Below are 19,611 nucleotides of genomic sequence, written 5' to 3'. Positions count from 1 at the left end.
ACTCCTCCTTTCTCGCTGTCGATAGAAACTACCTACTCCTGCTTCAAGGAAGAGGAGGCAATCATCTTTGCCACACTCGATCGTCATCCTGAGCCAGCAGGTGCACAGAACAGCGGAATGTCCCTTTAGGTTTTCGGGTTTGTTTTCTACTGACTGGTGTTTCCTGTCAGTAGGGAAGCAGCGGATGGTTTGCACAAGGCCAATCAGCAGGGTAGAGTGTTACTGTGTGTGTGCTTGTGTGTGTGTGTGTGTGTGTGTGTGTGTTTGTGTGTGTGTGTGTGTGTGTGTTTCGGTGTGTGTGGATCATGCAGGGTTACGAAGCAGGCAGGGAGTCTGGTTTAGTGTCTGCTGAGTGTGTGTGAGTGTGTGTGTGTGTGTGTGTGTAGACGATGTAGGAAATGTGGCCATACGGAGCACAGCCATATCGCAACATGGGGAGGCTGGCAAGGGGTATTATGCAGAGCAGTGTGTCAGAGTGTGTGTGTGTGTGTGTTTTAGTCTCCTATCTCCCAATAGCAGGACCAGCGGAACTCTACCCTGCACACACCGACAGCCTACAAACCAAACCACAGCTTAGAAGACAAAGCAGGTTCACTGAAGCACAACCAGTCCTCCATGGTGTGTGTGTGTGTGTGTGTTTGTGGAGGTCTGTCATATTCTTTTTCATAAAGTTCTAAGTACAACAACAGACATGCAAACTAAAATCTAGAAAGATGGGCATCACACTCAAAGTCCGTGTTTGAAAGTTTGGCCAGTAATACAGAGAGGGGCACACACACACACACACACACACACACACACACACACACACACACACACACACACACACACACACACACACACACACACACACCTGCACAATGAATACAACGCATTGTAAAGGTTATGTCCTGATTTGTGCTGAGTGAAGGCGAATGGAGAGACAGATGAATAAATAAAGATTGACAGTGATGGAGCTCTTCACCATCTGTGCTTTTTACTTCGTTCCATCAAATCTCAAAACAAGCATTTATCTTTCTGAAAAAGCTGATGTCCTGGTGCAAAGTGAGACTGCGTGTGTTCAATAAACCATTTAAATATGGGCTGGTGGGTCTGAAAAACAGATATTTGACAGTAAATAGATAGTGACATCAATAGGACAACAGAATGGATAAAGGATCTGCAGTCCCAGAAGCTCTAGGATCTTTTCAAATCACGTGTAAGAACCGACTTTCTGTTTCGTTTGTCTTCAGCTCGTCAATATTCTGAATTTTCAATCACTTGCCGTAGAACATTTCTGTCCCGGTTGAACGAGTCGAGCGAATTGTAACATACTAGGAGTGTGTGAGATCAGGGCTTCCTGCAGGTCTGTATGTTTGGACACCTGTTTGTTGTTTGACTGTCAGTGACTTCGATTTAGCAGAGTAGAATTAGGAATCATACGGTTCTTCAATGCATTTGAGCAACAATTTGGTGGTGGCGAGGCTGATTTAACTCCACGCCACCGTTCCATGATTCTGTCTTGGGAAGAGTAGGAAAGGCATTGACAGTGTGTGTGTGTGTGTGTGTGTGTGTGTGTGTGTGTGTGTGTGTAAGACTTATTTTCAAACAGAATTGGGTGCACTTTCATTGTGCTGTTGAAGAAGACACCTCAGTTCCTCTGAGGAAAGACAAGGAGCGTAGATGGAAAGTGGGCGTTTGGGAGAGACAAGGTTGCCTCTGGAGGAACTACAACATGTTAATATGTGTGTGTGTGTGTATGTGTCCACATGCTGTGGTCTCGTCAAACACATCTACATAAGACAAAAATCCAATATTCCTTTTGGAGGTTTTACAGACATTGTGACAACCAGCACTGTCTGAGTCAAGTGTGTGAAAGAGTACAGAAAGATGGATTTTCACACAAGGAAAATCAAGGAACGAAATACGACCAGAACAAAACACACGCACGCACGCGCACCACGGATTGAAATTAGGGGGAAAAATGTTTTCAGAGACATTCTGCTGCTTGTCGCTATAGAAACCATTTGCTCCCCTGATGGCAATAAAGGGAGCAAATTGCAGAGATGGGGGGTGGAGCCATGAGGGAAGGCAGGGTGCGGGCACATGCATACGTGTGTGTGTGTGTGTGAGTGTCCCTAGTCAGGCAGTAGCATTCAAATATCTTCACTCTCTACTCTCTAAGAAAAAGGAAAAATAAGTCAGCAAGTGTTGTTCACTGTCAGCAATAACAGGCAGCTCCCATGTTTGGAAACACTCTGGTAATACAGCATGTGAAACCAATAGACTTTTGTAATGTGGATATAAATAAAGACATAAAATGTGTGTGAGAGAGAGAACCTGTAACATAATCCACATACACAGAAACTATTTGGCTTCCAAGCTGCTTCAGGGGATTAAATACAAGCAAACAAAACAAGAATAAAAAGAACGAGAGAATGAGAAGAAGAGAACACCAAAAGCCAGAGAAGATCAAAGAATCGCAAATATGTAATACACCCCAAATGAAATGTGTGACTCAAACAGGTCACTGTAATAAAGAGTCAGGGACAGAGACGTGAAGTCGATTAGAGAACAGCATGGCGGTTGGGTCAAAAGATCAGAGCTGTAAAGTAAGCAGGGCTGTATGGATCCATATGTCGCCTCACCTCCAGAGCTCATGTAATCTAATAGCAAAGGTCAGGCACACATGACTCGCACGCTCAGATCAGGATTCTACTAAACAAAACATTGTTGAGAATGGTATCTCTACGCAACTAGTAGTAGGAAAGAATCCCTCGAAGTAAATCATTTAGGGTTTTTTATTTAGGTCAATATATAGAGCCGGAGCTGGTAAAGAGTCACAGTGACATCGGGTTGGGGTTATACTTAGATATGTGGAAACTAGAGCAGGGGTCTCCCCAGAATTCCTGCATGGTGGGGCCATCAATACAAAAATCATTAGAGACATTTTTCGTGAGTTTCTATGCTAAAATTGCACACCGATGTGCAATTATCAGCCTATTTTGAGAGTGGAAGGGCACTACAACACTAGACTGTGACGCTCCCGTCCCGTGTCGAGGCTGCACTCTGTGGTATTTAAGAGCCAGGGGCAGTGAAAGTGATCTTGTTCGTGTTAGCTGTGCACAGAGAAATGTCGAAAAATAAAAGCTTGCACTGCAAAGCAATGATACTAAACTACAATACCACTACTAATACACTTCTGAGTGTAATAGGATTGGTTGAATAACAATCATAACCAGTTTAGTTGAAGGATTTTGCGTTTGTGAGTGCTGGGTGTTGTCATTACCTCTTTGATATGATGATGTGATTGTCTTCAAAAGAAAAGTTGGCTTGATTAAGTGAACAGCCGCTCAGACCATGGTAACATAAAATGGATTTTTTGTTGCATTGACACACAGAAAATGCTTGGCTGTGCTCTGATCCTTCTGTTATTCTACACAATAACGGAGAAACAGCTGCAACTGCAAATATCTGCCCCCCCTGTTACAGATACATGCACTGGAAGAACAAACATCTGTCAGCGAAAAGCACGGTCAAACTGATGATGACAGCCTCTTTTTCGTAAGGTCTTCATCCAGCAGAGGAATATGGGAAAATGCAACCTAAGATGCCATTACAGCCACAGATACATTTTGAGTTTTGTACGATTAGGTTTCCTCTCTGTGATGGGATACTGAGAGTGATGCGAAGAATAATTCACAGTGACAAGGGGTTGATTCAGGGAAATAAGATACAGATGACAGACAAGGGCACACAATCATTTCATGCACGCCGACATGAGCAAAGCATTCAGACGGACTAATCAACATGCAGGCGGAGACAAAACAAACAAATGAGACGCGAACGGCCTCTTTCCAATGTACGCTATCTTAACGGTAACATATTATCGTAGGGATCACGCGGTTAGAAAGTTGAAGGGAAAATACACGGATGAAAGCAAGTGGAGGGATGAGAGAGGAAGAAGGGATGGAGGCGGGAGGTGAAGGAGGGAAGAAGCGGGGGGGGGGGAGAAGAAGCATGTAGGCTCTGATCAATAATCATTCTCCATGTCCCCATGCAGCGTTACCTCTCCACTTGACTTTCCCTTCCAGTCCAATATTCCCCTCTCCTCTCTTTTGATCTCTTCTCTTCCTATCTTCTATCTTTCACTTTTCCCTCCCTCTGTGCTGCATCCTCTGAGCTCTGTCCTCTACCCTCTCATTTTCTTTCTTTCCAACCCTTTTCATTACTGTCCATGCTCTGTTCTCTTCCTCCTATAGCTCCTTGTGTTTCCGGCTGTAATATAAATGATTTGAGGACACAGCGACACTTGACTTTGACCTGACTCTGAGGCTCAGGGCATCTTGTGTTGTAGACCACCAAGTCCTGAAGCGATAGTCAGGGTTCTACGTCAATACTGCTTAAGGCATCAGCATGATGCGGCAAAAAAAACCCAGCGACCCACCGCACAGGTCAGCGCAACTCCGCTTACACACTTTGATTTGCATTTGCATAACCAATCAGTTTAAGTTGTTTTGGATCCGTTTCAAGTCTAAAATGTTAAGATGTGTTAAATATGTGCATCAGATGCTGCGGGTGAACTTGTGCTTTGCAAGGTTGTACATGTGGGAGATGTGTGTGTGTGGGTGTGTGTGTGTGTGTGTGTGTGTGTGTGTGTGTGGGCCGGCCGCTGATAATCCCCCGAACTCATTAGCCTAATTGGACAGTCTGCAGAGAGCTCCACATTGATCTAGGCCTGTTATGATTCTCCTCCCTGTGAGCACTCTGTTCTCTTTCTGCCTCTCAACTGTCCTCCTCCTCCTCTCATGGTACAGTAATGTTTGCCACTATTGTCACACTCGGCCTGTCTGAACACAGAACTCTCTCTCCACAACTGGTAATGCTACAGGGGTTGACTTTTTCAATTCGCACAACCGTGGCAACAGCAGCCAACCATGTTAGGCCGAAAGTGGTCCCACAAGTGTGCATTCACTCTACATGAAAAAAGGTTCTTGGAGTACATAGTTGAGGGATTTATGGAAATTAGGAGATAAATAATGGAGCCTAACATTGGAGAGGACAAGTTTATCTCCATTCAGCCGACCAGCACATCACTGCTTTGCTTACAGTAAATAAATAATGTTGTTCTGAAAAGCAATTTGTAAATTTCTAAATCTACACTAAGCGTTTATTTTTGCAGCCATTTTCATTTGTCAAGCATTTGTTATGTTCACTCAAAGATCTTATTCCTCTCAAATGTCGACAAATTGGTTTACATCACTGTTAGCAAACATTTCTCCTTCGTCAAGATAATCCATCTCCTACACAAATGTGGCAAATCATGATTGAAAGCCATGATTATGATGGAGTCAATAAAAGGCCAACCAGAAATGTTGAGGTTTTTGTTGTTCAACACCACGCCACAGATGCCGCCAGAGTTAAGATATCATGCAACTGTCATGCAGACTGCAGGAATGTCTTATAGAGCTGTTGTCAGGGTAATGGGTGTTCATTTCTCCACTACAAGCAGCCTACAGTTTTTTCAGAGATACTGGAAGTCCTTCCAACAGCCGTCACAACCGCAGACCACTACTACTAACGACGACAGTCCAGGGAGGATCGAAGGACCGCTGATGAAACAGCAAGTGAAGAATTTCTACACAAATGGTCAGAGACCGCTTCAGGGAAGCTCATGTGTGTACTCGCCATCCTAAGCGAGGCTTGATTTGTCTGCAGTTCAATGTGAGCGAGAGCTCACCTTTGATGGCTACTGGCACACTGAAGAATGAACGGTCCTCTTCACTGATGAATCACGGTTCACTGGTGGCAAGCAGAGTGTATGGCGTCGGGTGGGTGAGCCGTTTTCTGATGTCAATGTTGAGAATCGAATGGTGGTGGTTGGTAGTAAGGGCAGTGCATTTTATTCATGGCAATTTGAATCCACATGGATCCACTGTGGCATGCCTTTCATCCACAGACATCCCCTCATGTTTCAGCACGACAGAGCTGCATGCCAATGTTGTAAGAATCTGGACACAATTCCTCCAGGCTGAAAATGTCCCAGTACTTCCACAGCCTGCATACTCACCAGACATGTCACACATTGAGCACGTCTGGATGATCTGGACCACATGGTGCAGGTTTGATAGTATCCCCAATCACATAAAATCAATAGATAAGTGCTTGATGAATCTATTACAGTTACTCTTCAGTTACTTATTACAGTTTTCTACCTTTGAACTCAATAACTTCACGTATATATTTTCGTTCAGTATATTTTCCTGAATGTGCGCTGCAGGTCCCATTACAGAATTGTCATCAGTTTCTGATTTATAACAGCTTATATTGTTTGATAAAATCCACATTTTCCCCTTTTGAATTGGTGATAAAAAAAAGTATGACATTGTCTAATATGTGACGTTATTATTAAACCAAAACATGATTTACACTGCTGTGTATTCCTTTCTATTACACTCCAGAAATGGGTAATTGCTTCCGTCACCTTCATACCGAGAATAATTCATTTCCTCCAGTGAGTGATAAGGGACCAAAATAAAGCTGATGTCAAATGGCAACTTTGTGATACAGTCAGCGGTGGAAATAATAAAGGAAGTCAGGTTTTCTAACTCGGCTGACGACACTATGTTATTGTTGAGGACAATACAACCGAGTGCAGGAACAAAAGCTTTGTGATCGGCAACTGTGCACGAATCAAAGTGTGACGCTGTTTATAACTGGGAAATGCAGCAGGCTCAGATAGTATGGACGAGCGCGTTTTCCCTGGTGGGAGACAAAGGAATAAAAAGATGTTTAATGAATAACTACAACTATTGAGACTATCCTCCTCCCCTCCTCCCCTCTTCCCCTCTCGCCCCCTCGCTCAGTAGGAGTTAGTTCATAATGAGGTGTGGTGTTGTCAGAAACACAGTCCATGCTCATCCATCCAAACCTGCTTAGTAAGGGGCAAAGCACACCACTGGCTGGCTGACACACACACACCACAATAGACACACACAAGGTCGTGAAGAGGCAGATGTCAGTGTATGCAGGCCTGCACTCACACACGCATGCTCCCACTCTGTGTCGCACATGTTTAGTACGTACAGACAAAATATATGCAAGCTCAGACTAATGTATGCACGTGCACACACAAACGCACACACACACAAACACACACACACACACACACACACAAACGCAAACTAAGGGTCATATACAGCTACCACTCACACACATGCATAGGCACACACACGCCTACAGAAAAAGGTGTTAGAGAGAGTGCTAAATCTTGTCGGCATTGCTGTTGACCTTTACCTGTCAGATAAGAGGGTGGTTCCATCACTAGATAATGCGCTTGTGTGTTTGTTTGTGTGTGTGTGTGTGTGTGTGTGTGCATATGTCACTGGAGTGTCTCCTGGGCATTGCACCAAAATAAGTTGACTCCACTTCTTCTCTGCCTCTCCCCTCTCTACCTTTTTCTTCTCATCCTTCCAGCTTCTTACCTCTTCTGACCCACTTCCCTTCCATCCCTCTCTCTTTCTCTGCCTCCCTCTCTACTTACACTTTGGTGTCTCTCTTTCCCTCGGCTCCCACTCGACATTACCTAATTACTCCCTCTTGTCCTAATTTCTTCCTCTTTTTTCTCCAGTAGCTCCATTCACACACACTCTGCCTCTTTGGCCTTTGTCTCCATCTATAACAATATTATAATAATCTATCCTTCCTTTCTGCCTCCTCTCTCTTTCAAGAGGGGTGAAGGGTACGTGAAGATCGTCGGGCCCCAATGGAGAGACCAGACATTGTGAGTGTGTGTGTGTGTGTGTGCCTCATCATTGCTCATCTCTGGCAGTCACGCTGGCTGTTCCCTGAGCTACAAGCTACAGAATAAATACACTTTAAATCTCACACACGCACACACACACACACACACACACACACACACACACACACACACACACACACACACACACACACACACACACACACACACACACACACACACACACACACACACACACACACACACACACACACACACACACACACACACACACACACACACTGGTGCTCCCTGGCAGCACTTTGCTGCTGTTAAATGAGGGGTCTGGGGAGTTGCGCTGGCAAGGGCTTTGGTTATTCTTGCTCTCTCTCTGTCTCTCTCCCTCTCTCTCTCTGTCCACTCCAGTCTACCACACACTGCAAAAATAAGCCAGCTTTCAGCCAGACACACTGTAGCGTGTTGGGTACTCAAATGTTAAATAGATGCCATTCTATACATTAAATGAAAAAGGTGAGAAATATGTGTGGGAATGGAGAGACAACCAGGAAGAGATGGTGATCTTCATTCACACGGCAAGGAAGCTACACCACTGTCCAAGTAAAGGCAGCAGGACTCTTCATCTCACACACCGGTCAGGGAGTTGGAAACCCCCTTTCCACTAAAAAGGTTGTCGGACTCCATGTGAAAATAAGGATGAAGATCTTAATTTCTCTCTGAAGGCGCTTTGTTTTCTTTCAAACATAGTTGACATACCTGCTTATAACCGCCTAGAGAGCACAAAAAGAACATTTAGAATTACACTCAGTAACACCTCCCTTCTCCTGAGAGGGGAGTTTGTGCCCTGCCCACCTTTTGTATGATGAATCGAGTTAAGTTTCCAAAGACAAAGACACATACACATTATGCCCTCCTCTCTCTATGATGACACGCTTTTGGCTCCACCTTCCAGTGTGAGCTAACAGAAAAGGCATACAAACACATTTACTTTCCAAATATGTCGCCAGGCTCCGTCAGAACGGGCAAACTGCAGCCTTGAGGGGTTTGGGAGTGAGGTATAGGTGGAAAGGCGGAAAAGGCATATTCACTGCATATATTTAATGAGTGGCGTGTATGGAGAAGGAACAAACCTAAGACTACATACTGGACAGGTACTACAAATATTATGTCTACACAGTATATTCGGCCAAACTGGAAATGCTGCTGCCATTTGAAGATGAGTTTCAGCACTATGTGGTTGCCAGGAGCTTTTTGCTGCCCAGCACTGTGAAAAAACTAATGATGCTAAACTGAGATCCGTCCGTGCAATCTCGAAATGTGTACATACCCCAAATACCTGACACAGTTACATCTGACAACGTGGGATTACAGTGCCCATAAGAATGTATACACTCACACACATTTCAGCACAAATTACTATATATATCTCTGACCCCAGGCTGTCAGTGTATCTTGGCCTCATCCGGCTTTTTGTCCTTCCCTCATTGTAACATCAACTTAGGTTAACTGTAGCTAATACAGTGCAGCAGTGCTGGCTTGAATGTGGCTCTTAATGGCTATTTGTGCCTATTCAAAATAAGGGTTCCTGAAAAGGTGGGGGGGAATTACTGGGTAGAAATGTTACAAATGGCTACAACGGCTAAAGAAATATGTACCTGTGTGCTCTCCATGGTGCTGAACATCATGACAATGCATTTAAAGCAAATATTCAGTACCTATAAGTGGTACAAGAGTTCTCTTAGATATATTTATGATTTAAAGGTTTAACCAAATCATTTTGTATTCATAGCAGGATTCTGACAGCTATTTGGCAGGAGCTGCTGCTGCTGCAATACTCCTACTACTTCCCACATTTAAGTTTCTTTCTCTCCACTCTTTCATGAATGATCATACGATTTTAGTTCAATGCTGCAATGAAAAGATCCTCTACATTCAGCGCACGTATATTATGTGATATTTCAATGACCTTTTCCTCTTGCTCTTCTTTTAATGATCTTTATGCTGTATGTTTTGCTCACTTCCGTCCAGTAGCGAAGTGAGATGTCTTTGCCATAACTTCGGTGTCTTGTGGACATTAAAGCAGGGTGGACAGTGACTGACCGGTCATCATGACAATCTGTTGCCTTCAGTGAAAATTAAAGAAATGGCACCCTTTGTATTACAACAGACAATTCTGGCACCTGTTATTGCAACTTTTTAGTTCTTTGACCCCGTTATGCTGTTGACCTTTTGCTGCAAATAGACTCCAGAACGATTTCCGTAGAGGGTTACCAGGGTCAACGCTTCTGGCAGCTTGGGTTTGTGTGAAAAAGCACAAACAATCGCTGATGTTGCTCTTAGACCCACGAAGATGTTAATCAACAGGACCAGAGAGAGAGAGAGCAACCATTTCAGAGAGTTCAAAGCTTGTTGAATCACAATTACATGTGAATTTAGTTTAGTTTAAAATCACTGATCTGTCTATGAAGTCCACATCTACATACAGTATATCAATCTATTTCTTTTCTATAAATGAGATAACGAAAGAAACAGCTTAAAAGGATCATCCTTGGCGTTGCTTATACTAAGAGTGAAACTGTGAAGAGAAAATGTAGACCTTTCACAAAGAATTCAATTAAAGGTACGACAAAACAGCCACAAATGTGTTTTTAAAAGCTGTTCAGAAGAGATGGCTCCTTACTTACAAAACTGAATGTCTTGCAGTTAAATTGGAGGAAGCTACAGGTTGTTGCTTATTTTCTTCACTGTGAAAGAAACGTAAAGAAACAGCCTTCAGTGTTTTTAAAGTTTTGACGGTATTTTTCTGCAGTTGTCTTACACAAACAATGAGAGAAGTGTATGCCACTGACAGTTCCACTGCAGTAACTCAAAACTAAATAATTGATGGATACTGCTGGAAATGTTGGACTCAAAACCAGAACATGAATTTTTAACCATTTAACATTAAGGTATAAGACGGCATTTCATACCAGAGATGTGCTTTGGACTTGTTATTATCTAGACATTTATCTAGACAGGAGATAAAGGAAAACACACCAGGTCCTAATCTAACAAAGACAGTATCAACTTCAGAAAGAAAACAGTGTATTTACTGAGGGATTCATCACTAGGATGAGAATTCCAGGCTTATCAAACCGAATTAATCTGGACCTTTGCTCTGTTTTTCTTTTCAGCAGCCCTTTCTGCCTCTGCCTTTACCTTGAAGGGGTCGAGGCTATTTTCTCATTATTAAAAAATCAATTTCTCCCCTCCTCCCCACTCGTTCTCTGTTTCTTAACAAATCCGGCGGTGTTCAGCCGCACCGATGACAACCGGCATTTTTAAGATGTTATGTTATTAATAACTGTGGTGTCAGGGACTTTTACCAATCATCCAAGTACAAAGAAAGTTCTGGCCAAAGCGTTTGACTGTCAGAAATATAAACATAGTAATATCACTGCATTTAAGGTAATGTAATATCGGCAATTAACGTCATGCCTTCACAAAACTGGCGACAAGGAGAGATCAATCAAATCCTAATAAAACGCAAACACAACAAACCTAACACGACTGTACACTTCCTGAGGACAGAGACTGACATCAAGTATCGCACTGCACCGACAGACTCTGGCTATAGAAACCTGCAGACGTGAGAAGACTCCCCAAACATGAGAGATCCTGCCAGCAATGCCACAACTCTGCCATGGAGGGATAGAGAGAGATCGAGAGAGATCGAAAGATCAAGCGAGAGAGAGAGGTTCCTACAGGCGTGTTCCCAAATGTATGCCTGTCGGGGAAAAATACTTCCTAAAGTTCCAACAAATATATCCAAGACTTCACCGAACATAACTGAGGACACACAAACTGCAAATTGTCGTGGAAGAGAGGACAAAAGAAACAAATTGGCAGGAGAAAACGTCCATGAGTGCCACCAGATGAGGGACACTGAGACATTACAGATATACAGAGAGAGAGAGGGAGAGAGAGAGAGAGAGAGAGAGAGACAGAGAGAGAGAGAGAGAGAGAGAGAGAGAGAGAGAGAGAGAGAGAGAGAGAGAGAGAGAGAGAGAGAGAGAGAGAGACAGAGAGAGAGAGAGAGACAGAGAGACAGAGGCGAGACGAGAGCATTACGTTACTCACCTGAGGCATTTTTTAGGTAGCCATTGGAGTCCACTGTGGTGTACATGACATATGGCCCTGGCTGGTTCACACCAAAAGGCTGCAAAACACACACAAACAAGAAATTCAACTTCGGAAAACATTTAGCTTTTCTTCACATCATCTGTCTGTCACTGAAGGTGGAAGAGGAAGGGGAAACACAGGAGCGAGGAGACACGAGCGAGAGACAGATTAGGCACAAAGACAGACAGACAGACAGGCGGCGACCTTGAGCACTTTTGTTTTCAGATGACGACTTGCTGACTGTTTGACACGACTGACTTGAATGTAAATGAGCACGGACGAGTATGACAGCTATGTGTCCGCGTTGTGTGTGTGGGGGCGAAAGCGGAGGACTGTCTTATTGCTTTAGTATGAAGGGATGGCGTCTAATAAAGAGATCTGTCCTGCCATCTGCCATTTTACATCAGCTAATCACAAGGCTGTTACACACACACACACACACGGGAGAAACCCTGGCTCTTTATCATGTGATAAGCCACAGTCAGGTCAGAGAGGAATGTAAATGAGGTATAAAAAAAGATGCGTTAGTCATTCAAGTCAAAGGGAGATGAGGAAGCTACGGGCGTCGCAGATTAGTAGACAGAGCAAAGTGACTGAGGCGCATGAGAGCGAGAGAGTGAAATAAAAACAGGGGGAGTGATGGATGGGAGAGAGGAGGAGGAGAAACAGCCAGGAGCTCCTCTTGTCTAGTGCATTCATCACACCTTGCAGCTAGATGACAGGCAGGGAGGAGAGTGGACGGACAACAAAACCAAAACAAATCCCAACCAACGGCCTCACGTTGTTGACGACACGGCTAATGTTTCCAGCGAGGTGCGTTACAGTGCTGAGAGGCTGTTTATGGACTCATGCTTGTGCTTACGATCGCACTGTCCGCCTCCACACACGCTCATGAAACGTTAGCTGTTCGCCATAAACAGAAGCCAACAGTGCTTTGCGATTAATAGCAAATGGGATCATTTCTATCTCAGATCTCCTGTATATCGACTTTCTTACTGACTCTGCTCCGCCTATATGCAACTTCACAGTGAAAATGTGACTTGTGGCTCTTCGTCGTCTTTGTATTCCTGACTGCAGCCCACAAGCGTTTCCTGTACCATTCTAATAGCGCTTGAGTAGATCTATGCCACAATTTAAAATCAGGAAGTTGTTAAAAAACCCTGAACTTGTTTGTGGTCAAAATACTGAATCAAGCTCTTATGTTTCTCTTGCTGCTCCCTTTGGGCAAGCAAATACCATAAACCAGTATAAAGGACATTTCAAGAGTTTACTCGAAAAATATTGCGTGGTTGGTTCTAACACCTAAGCTGAACTCATGTCATCAACTATAGCTTGCAACATCAGATATATAAGTCTAAAGTCATCTGTTATTTATTGTGGTAAAAAACAATATGCTCTTGTCCTTGTACATGTCCACACCCTTTCCCATATCTTGATACTTTATTGGATGTAGTACATCTTGTTATTTTATGACATAGTTCTCTCTCACTCTCTCTGTTAGCCCGTCATAAATATCTACTCTATCCTGAACTTTTTTGAGGATATGACATCTTTATAAAAGTTCCTCTTAGAACAGCGAGTTTAACATTGGACTTTGTTCCACAGTATCAATGCTATCCGAATTTTGTCACCATCATTCCTTTGAGAGAGAAATCAATTATAATAAATATGTTTATTGTGGTATAGTACCAAGTAACAATACATCTTGCAGGCATAGATTTTGACAATTTTCTATGTATAAATAAAAAGCTGCTCAGGGAATTTTTCAATTAAACGTAAACACAGACCACACTCTTTCCACCAAATTTTGGGCTAAACGAATGAATGGTGTGAAGCCAGAGTGATGTGTTACCACCGCCAAAATAATAATCTAAAAATGAAAAATGAAAATGAAAATACAATGAAATAAAGTTATAATAATGTATCACTAAAGATTGAGGAGGCGTCGTATCACAAAGTACAGGACCCCTTTTGTTCAAGAAAGCCAACAGCCAGGAATGGAGTTTAAGGCAAAGCTGGGCTGACTGAGGAAGGCTGTGAGGTTGCCTTGCTGAAGCAGCTTGCGAGGAAAGAAAACTGAAAAACACTGTTTGGCCTTCTCATAGCACAACACACACACACATGAAGCCTTGAAAATGTCTTCCACTCCGAGGGCAGGAAGAGGAGACAAACTAGAGCCAGATGCACAGTTATTAAAAACATATTACCACAATCCCCAGAGTACCTGAAAACCCACAATAAATGTCCCAAACTCAAGAGCTGAAAAGGGACATGTCAACAAAATAAAAGCATGACATATAGGACCAGCTGGCCACTGGTGATGAAGGTCTGAAGGTCTGCCTCTTTGAAGAGAGGATGGGGTTTTATCACAGAAAAACAAACTTCAATATCTTGCAGTACTTTTGAATTTTGGGAAAATTCAAGGCTGTCAAACATGTGAAAAGGAGCAAGTGAGACACTCAAGCTCAAAAATACATTCAAATCGCCTTCCTAAATTTCCAGAACATGACACTCGATATCCAATCCTGGGAAAGTTCATCCTCATCTCTGACATTGTTTGTCCAGTGGTGGCATTTCAATCTATGTCTGTCTTCTCTCTTTAAATATTAAATAACTGCAATGAGAAGACCCACACACACCCACAGACTGAGGAAAATGTTTAAGCTCTCTCACCTTGACTTGGTCGGGACAGACATTGGAGCAGAGGCCACTGAGCACTGAGGAAGAGAAGCAGATGTGAGAGAAAGACGTTAGTCACTGTGTGTGACATGTCTAACACCATAACAGTCTGACATTGAATCAGTAACATTGGCTGCTGTGCGCTGAACCCAACTCCACATGTGTCAAACATCAAGCCAGTCAGAATAATTTCAGAAAGAGAGAGATGATTTGAGACTCAAATTGGTAGATAAATAAAGGTACACAAGTGTAAAAGGGGTGTTTTAAATTGTTTAAACATAAAAATGAAATGTCCTAACTAATAAGCTGTGTGTGCATGTATACTTGCATGCTGAGCGAGTGTTTCACTTGTGTACAAGCAGAGCTAGGACAAAATGGGCTGAATTGCTAATCAGTCATTACCGAAGTGACTTTATTAGCATACTAATAATGTCCTGGGTCTAGGGCGACTTGATTTGCTAAAGCCCAATCCTCGGTTAATAAGGTGTGCCCCCAACTCTGTGCTGAGCGGTAGCCGGGTTCAAACGCACCTATTCAAAGGGAACATGGCTGTGGCCTCTGGCTTATTCATATAGAGCGTGGGTGTATAAAGCCTTGGTGTGACATTGTTCATCGGTGCTCTACAGGCAACACGGCAGAAAGGGACAAACATGCACACACAGCTGGAAAAACCCAATGCAACAAAAGTGAGCACTGTAAAGACTATAATTTTGAGTGAGTTAGATTGTGTAAAGGCTTTTTCTGTGTGAAGGGCAAATGGACTCATTCACTCTTCTCCATGCTTTAATAATAAGCCTATTTATAACCCAGTGTGAGAAGCATTACAGGGTCACAGGCGTGCATTACTTTGGCACATCATATCAACAATTTTCATTCAATCATTTTGAATCGACGCATCAAGTACCTAAATCCTACTGTATAATCGTTAAGAGAAGAGAGATAACATTACATCATTCAATTTTTAAATAGCAAGTAAATTGTGATGTAATGTTACAATAGCGGTCTGAGACTGAATGCTGACTATTATTATAGGCTAATATACTCAGACAGCCAAATACATTAAAGGCTGTGAGAGAGTAAAGGGAGTTGCTAATATTGCTATTATAATCCCATAATGTTAAGCACCTCCTGAGGCCTGTGAAATGCCTGCAGTTGGTCCTGAGACACACTTTGATGGTTTGCTACTAACACACGTATCAACCCCAGAGCAAACACCCGACCAAAGTCATCCATGAAAGACAAAGATTATCAATAAATCTAAGACCTTGGATTATTCAAGGCTTTTTTTTGAATTTCATTCATAGGGGTTGGGTAGGCGGCTACTGTCAACGCAGCTGGCGACACTGTAAATCAATAACGTGGAGGAATTAGGTGATGTGTTTGAAGTCAGCCTCAAATGGGATTATCTCCAAAGAAAATAGTGAACATAAAGTAAACACTGTCAGCAGGATCCAAAGCCACGACACATCAGTGCCCAGTCCCTGCTGAGCCAATCCACTTTATTCAGAAGCATAATGAAGAACGCGGACATATTCAGACAGAAGAGGAAACATAACCATTTTCTAGGGCCGGCCACTGCTGTTCGAGTAGTCAAACTTGTACCATTCCAACTCGAGTACAAAATTAGTTGTGGGAATGACGGCTGTTAAAATTCACTTTTTCTGAAGACTCACTGCCAGGGATCAGACGGCAACACAAACACGTCTCCAAATCACACGGGACAACTGGTGCGTGGAAATACCAGGTGGTGGGAACGATCGCAGGCTGCACGAATACGTTCATCTAACCGTGTGTCAGGAACTGTCCGTCAGGATATATAAGTGTAACAGGGAACCAGTGGGATGAGGTGTTTACTGTCAGTTTTGATGGACACACACATGACAAGAGGATCTGATGTGCAAGGGAATCGGCTTTTAGTGACAATTTAACCCTACATCTTTCAGTTGGATGTTAAATGGCTGAATGATATTTGGAACTTGATGGAAATAACACAGGTTCCCACTTTCTTCGTCTTTTCAATTAATTTTCTGTCACACTTGCAGTATGTAGAAATGCCACTGAATCGTCAAGAAATAGCAGGAGTACTAAAGTACACGTGCACCGCTGGCTGAGTTGTGGCCTCTGGGAAGTCAACTTCTGGAAGAAGGCTACATTTAAGACTTTAATGTTCTGTATGTGTGCTTATGAATCTTTTTATTCAGAGTGAGACACACACACACACACACACACACACACACACACACACACACACACACACACACACACACACACACACACACACACACACACACACACACACACACACACACACACACACACACACACACACACACACACACACACACCACTCCGAATTTTGTGACCTTAACTCACTGATGCATAGCCAGAAAGAGAGAGACAGAGAGACCTGCAATCTGCATGAATGCATAAGTCCTTCACGACTCAGCGGACATGCTAACGCTCCGGGAACAAGATGTGTCTGTGTTAGGGTGTGTGTATAAATGCGCGTAAGTATGTGTGTGTCTGTGTGGGTGAGAGGGAGAGACAGATTCTTCTGTGACACCTCTTTGTTCTCTGTACTACGATAAATGTAACAAGTATTTCAGAGTCCCTTCATGGCCAAACGCCATACACTCAGTCAAGGCAATAGCTCTCTCTCTCTCTCTCTGGCACACACACACACACACACACACACACACACACACACACACACACACACACACACACACACACACACACACACACACACACACACACACACACACACACACACACACACACACACACACACACACACACACACACACACACAGCTTGTGTTCGGGTGTAATATTAAGACTGATGGCGGCTCTCTCGCAGGACTGAACCAATGGAGGGGAGAATGAACTGGTCTGTCTGGTCTGGACTCTGGAGTTTTAAGCGTGTAAGAAATGTCTGTGTGTGTGTGTGAACATGACTGAGAAACAGACAGACAGACAGCCAGACTGAGAGAGAGAGAGAGACACAGGGAGAGAGAGTGTGTGTGTGTGAGAGAGAGTGGGAGAGAGAGAGTGTTTATAGCCCAGGTTGTATTATAGTATTGTATTTGTTCTGCGGATTGTGTGTGTATGTGTGTGCGTGTTTCCATCCGAGGCTGCTCGGATGGATGATGATGTATTAAATGCAGAGGATTAGATTTACTTTTCCACGTATAATATGAAGATAAGAGATTCCTGTTGAAAAGCTAGTCGACTGGAACTAAATCTATTGACAGAATTTATGTTAGCGCAAGTGTGTGTGTGTGTTTGTGTGCGCACATGTGTATGTACTTGTGATACTAAATACTATTCTGTCCTCTGGGTTCTTCCACATGCTTTCAGACAATAACCGGTCTTTCTGAAATATCAGAAAAACCGTTTTATAGTAATTGAGTGAGTGTTGGTTCTCAATCCTGGTCCTCATGAGCCACATTTCTTGCATATTTTCATCCTGGACGGCCCTAAACACACCTAACAATCTTTTGAGGTTAAAGTGGACCTGATGAAGCTGCTGGACAGCGGTGTCCCAAATGGGTGTAAAGAAGGCAAAGTGAAGATCGGTCTGTTTTAACTGCACATTTCTTGTTGATGTTCCTCACACAACATTTTTTCTGGTGGGTCTGGTGTGTGTGTGTGTTCGTGTGTGTCAGAGAGAGAGAGGGAGCGGGGGAGAGAGGGGGGGAGAGAGAGAGAGAGAGAGAGAGAGAGAGAGAGAGAGAGAGAGAGAGAGAGAGAGAGAGAGAGAGAGAGAGAGAGAGAGAGAGAGAGAGAGAGAGGGAGGGAGGTTGTAATTATGTGTCACCTGTAAGTGCCTCCTCAATGATGAGGTTATGAAAAGAGACTCCAGGGAGCCATGGTAACCCTGATCTGTCAGAGGACGTCATATGTACATATGCACACGTTCATGAAGAGCAAAAAGCGATGAGCAAACAATGATGGTGGAACATGACATGATGTGTCCAGTGACATGTCATGAGGAGACACCGACAGCTGAGGAGACACACACACACACGAACAAATGGACAAGACCGCAGCAATATGACAGCTGAGTGGCATGTGTGTGGCATTTGTCCTGAGACACTCGTCACCTCTTATAATCTTCAGGCTGATTGTTGTGACACACAAGAGCACAACACACACGCACGCACGCGCGCGCACAGCACGCACAGCACGCACGCACGCACGCACGCACGCACGCACGCACGCACGCACGCACGCACGCACGCACGCACGCGCGCGCGCACGCACGCACGCACGCACGCACGCACGCACGCACGCGCACACGCACACACACACACACACACACACACTGAGCTGACATCTGGGGGTAATGCTCATGGCGTAGTAATCCATGCCATGTCTGATAAGTATGTATCGCACGTGTGTTTGTGTGTTTTTAGTCAGTTTCTGCTCATTTGTCTGGCAAATAATAGCTCTTATAGCGCAAACAACTTGGGCTTAAGTATGGATGCTCTGACATGGACAGGACACATTTTTAAGTTTGTGGCAAAGGAAGAGCTGTCACCGGACAAAGATTTCTGCGGTTTGCTGGATAAATACCCGAGTAAAATGTTATAAAAGTATCCGCATTTGCACCCTTTCAAGGCTATTTTCTGTTGTGGTATAAAAAGAGGCACTGGCACTTGAGTCTTTGGGGACTCAAATCCCACCGGGGAGCTTTGCACGCTCACTGTTCATTTTGCTAAAATCATGATTGAATCGCTGTATTAGAACTGTCTCCGAGCAGCTGGCAAAGGCTGCCACTGTGTTTCACTTTCAGATGAACACAACAAATGCAATGTGACCGCCATTTTAATTAGCCACATCAATTACAATTAAGTCCTTATAGAGGCTAATTGTCTAGCAAACCCAAACTAACCTGTGGTTGGTGGCAACATGGGACATCAATGCAATGACTTCATCTGGCAAAGTAATCAGTGCAAGTAATTAAAAATGACTATATCAGTTTGATATGTGTCTCATGATTCATTAGGACAAACTGAATAATTTGTTAAG

The 19,611-nt window shown here is 43.5% G+C and overlaps 1 protein-coding gene across 1 annotated transcript in view; it reads right to left on the bottom strand.

Moving 5' to 3' along the window:
• The window catches only part of itfg1 (integrin alpha FG-GAP repeat containing 1), a 104,385-nt gene that overhangs the window by 13,164 nt on the left and 71,610 nt on the right, over positions 1-19,611 (bottom strand). The window contains exons 13-14 of the mRNA XM_076155958.1: positions 14,573-14,616; positions 11,858-11,936 (exon numbers count right to left, since the gene is read on the bottom strand). Of these exons, the coding sequence (XP_076012073.1) occupies positions 11,858-11,936; positions 14,573-14,616 (123 nt within the window). The remainder of the gene's footprint in view (positions 1-11,857; positions 11,937-14,572; positions 14,617-19,611) is intronic.

The sequence above is a fragment of the Genypterus blacodes genome, unplaced genomic scaffold (assembly GCF_046128005.1).
Source record: "Genypterus blacodes isolate CSIRO-AG114 ecotype Tasmania unplaced genomic scaffold, CSIRO-AGI_Gbla_v1 ptg000067l_1, whole genome shotgun sequence".
NCBI lineage: Eukaryota > Metazoa > Chordata > Actinopteri > Ophidiiformes > Ophidiidae > Genypterus > Genypterus blacodes.
The sequence above is the reverse complement of the archived record's forward strand: the minus strand, read 5'-3'. Positions and strand labels throughout refer to the sequence as shown.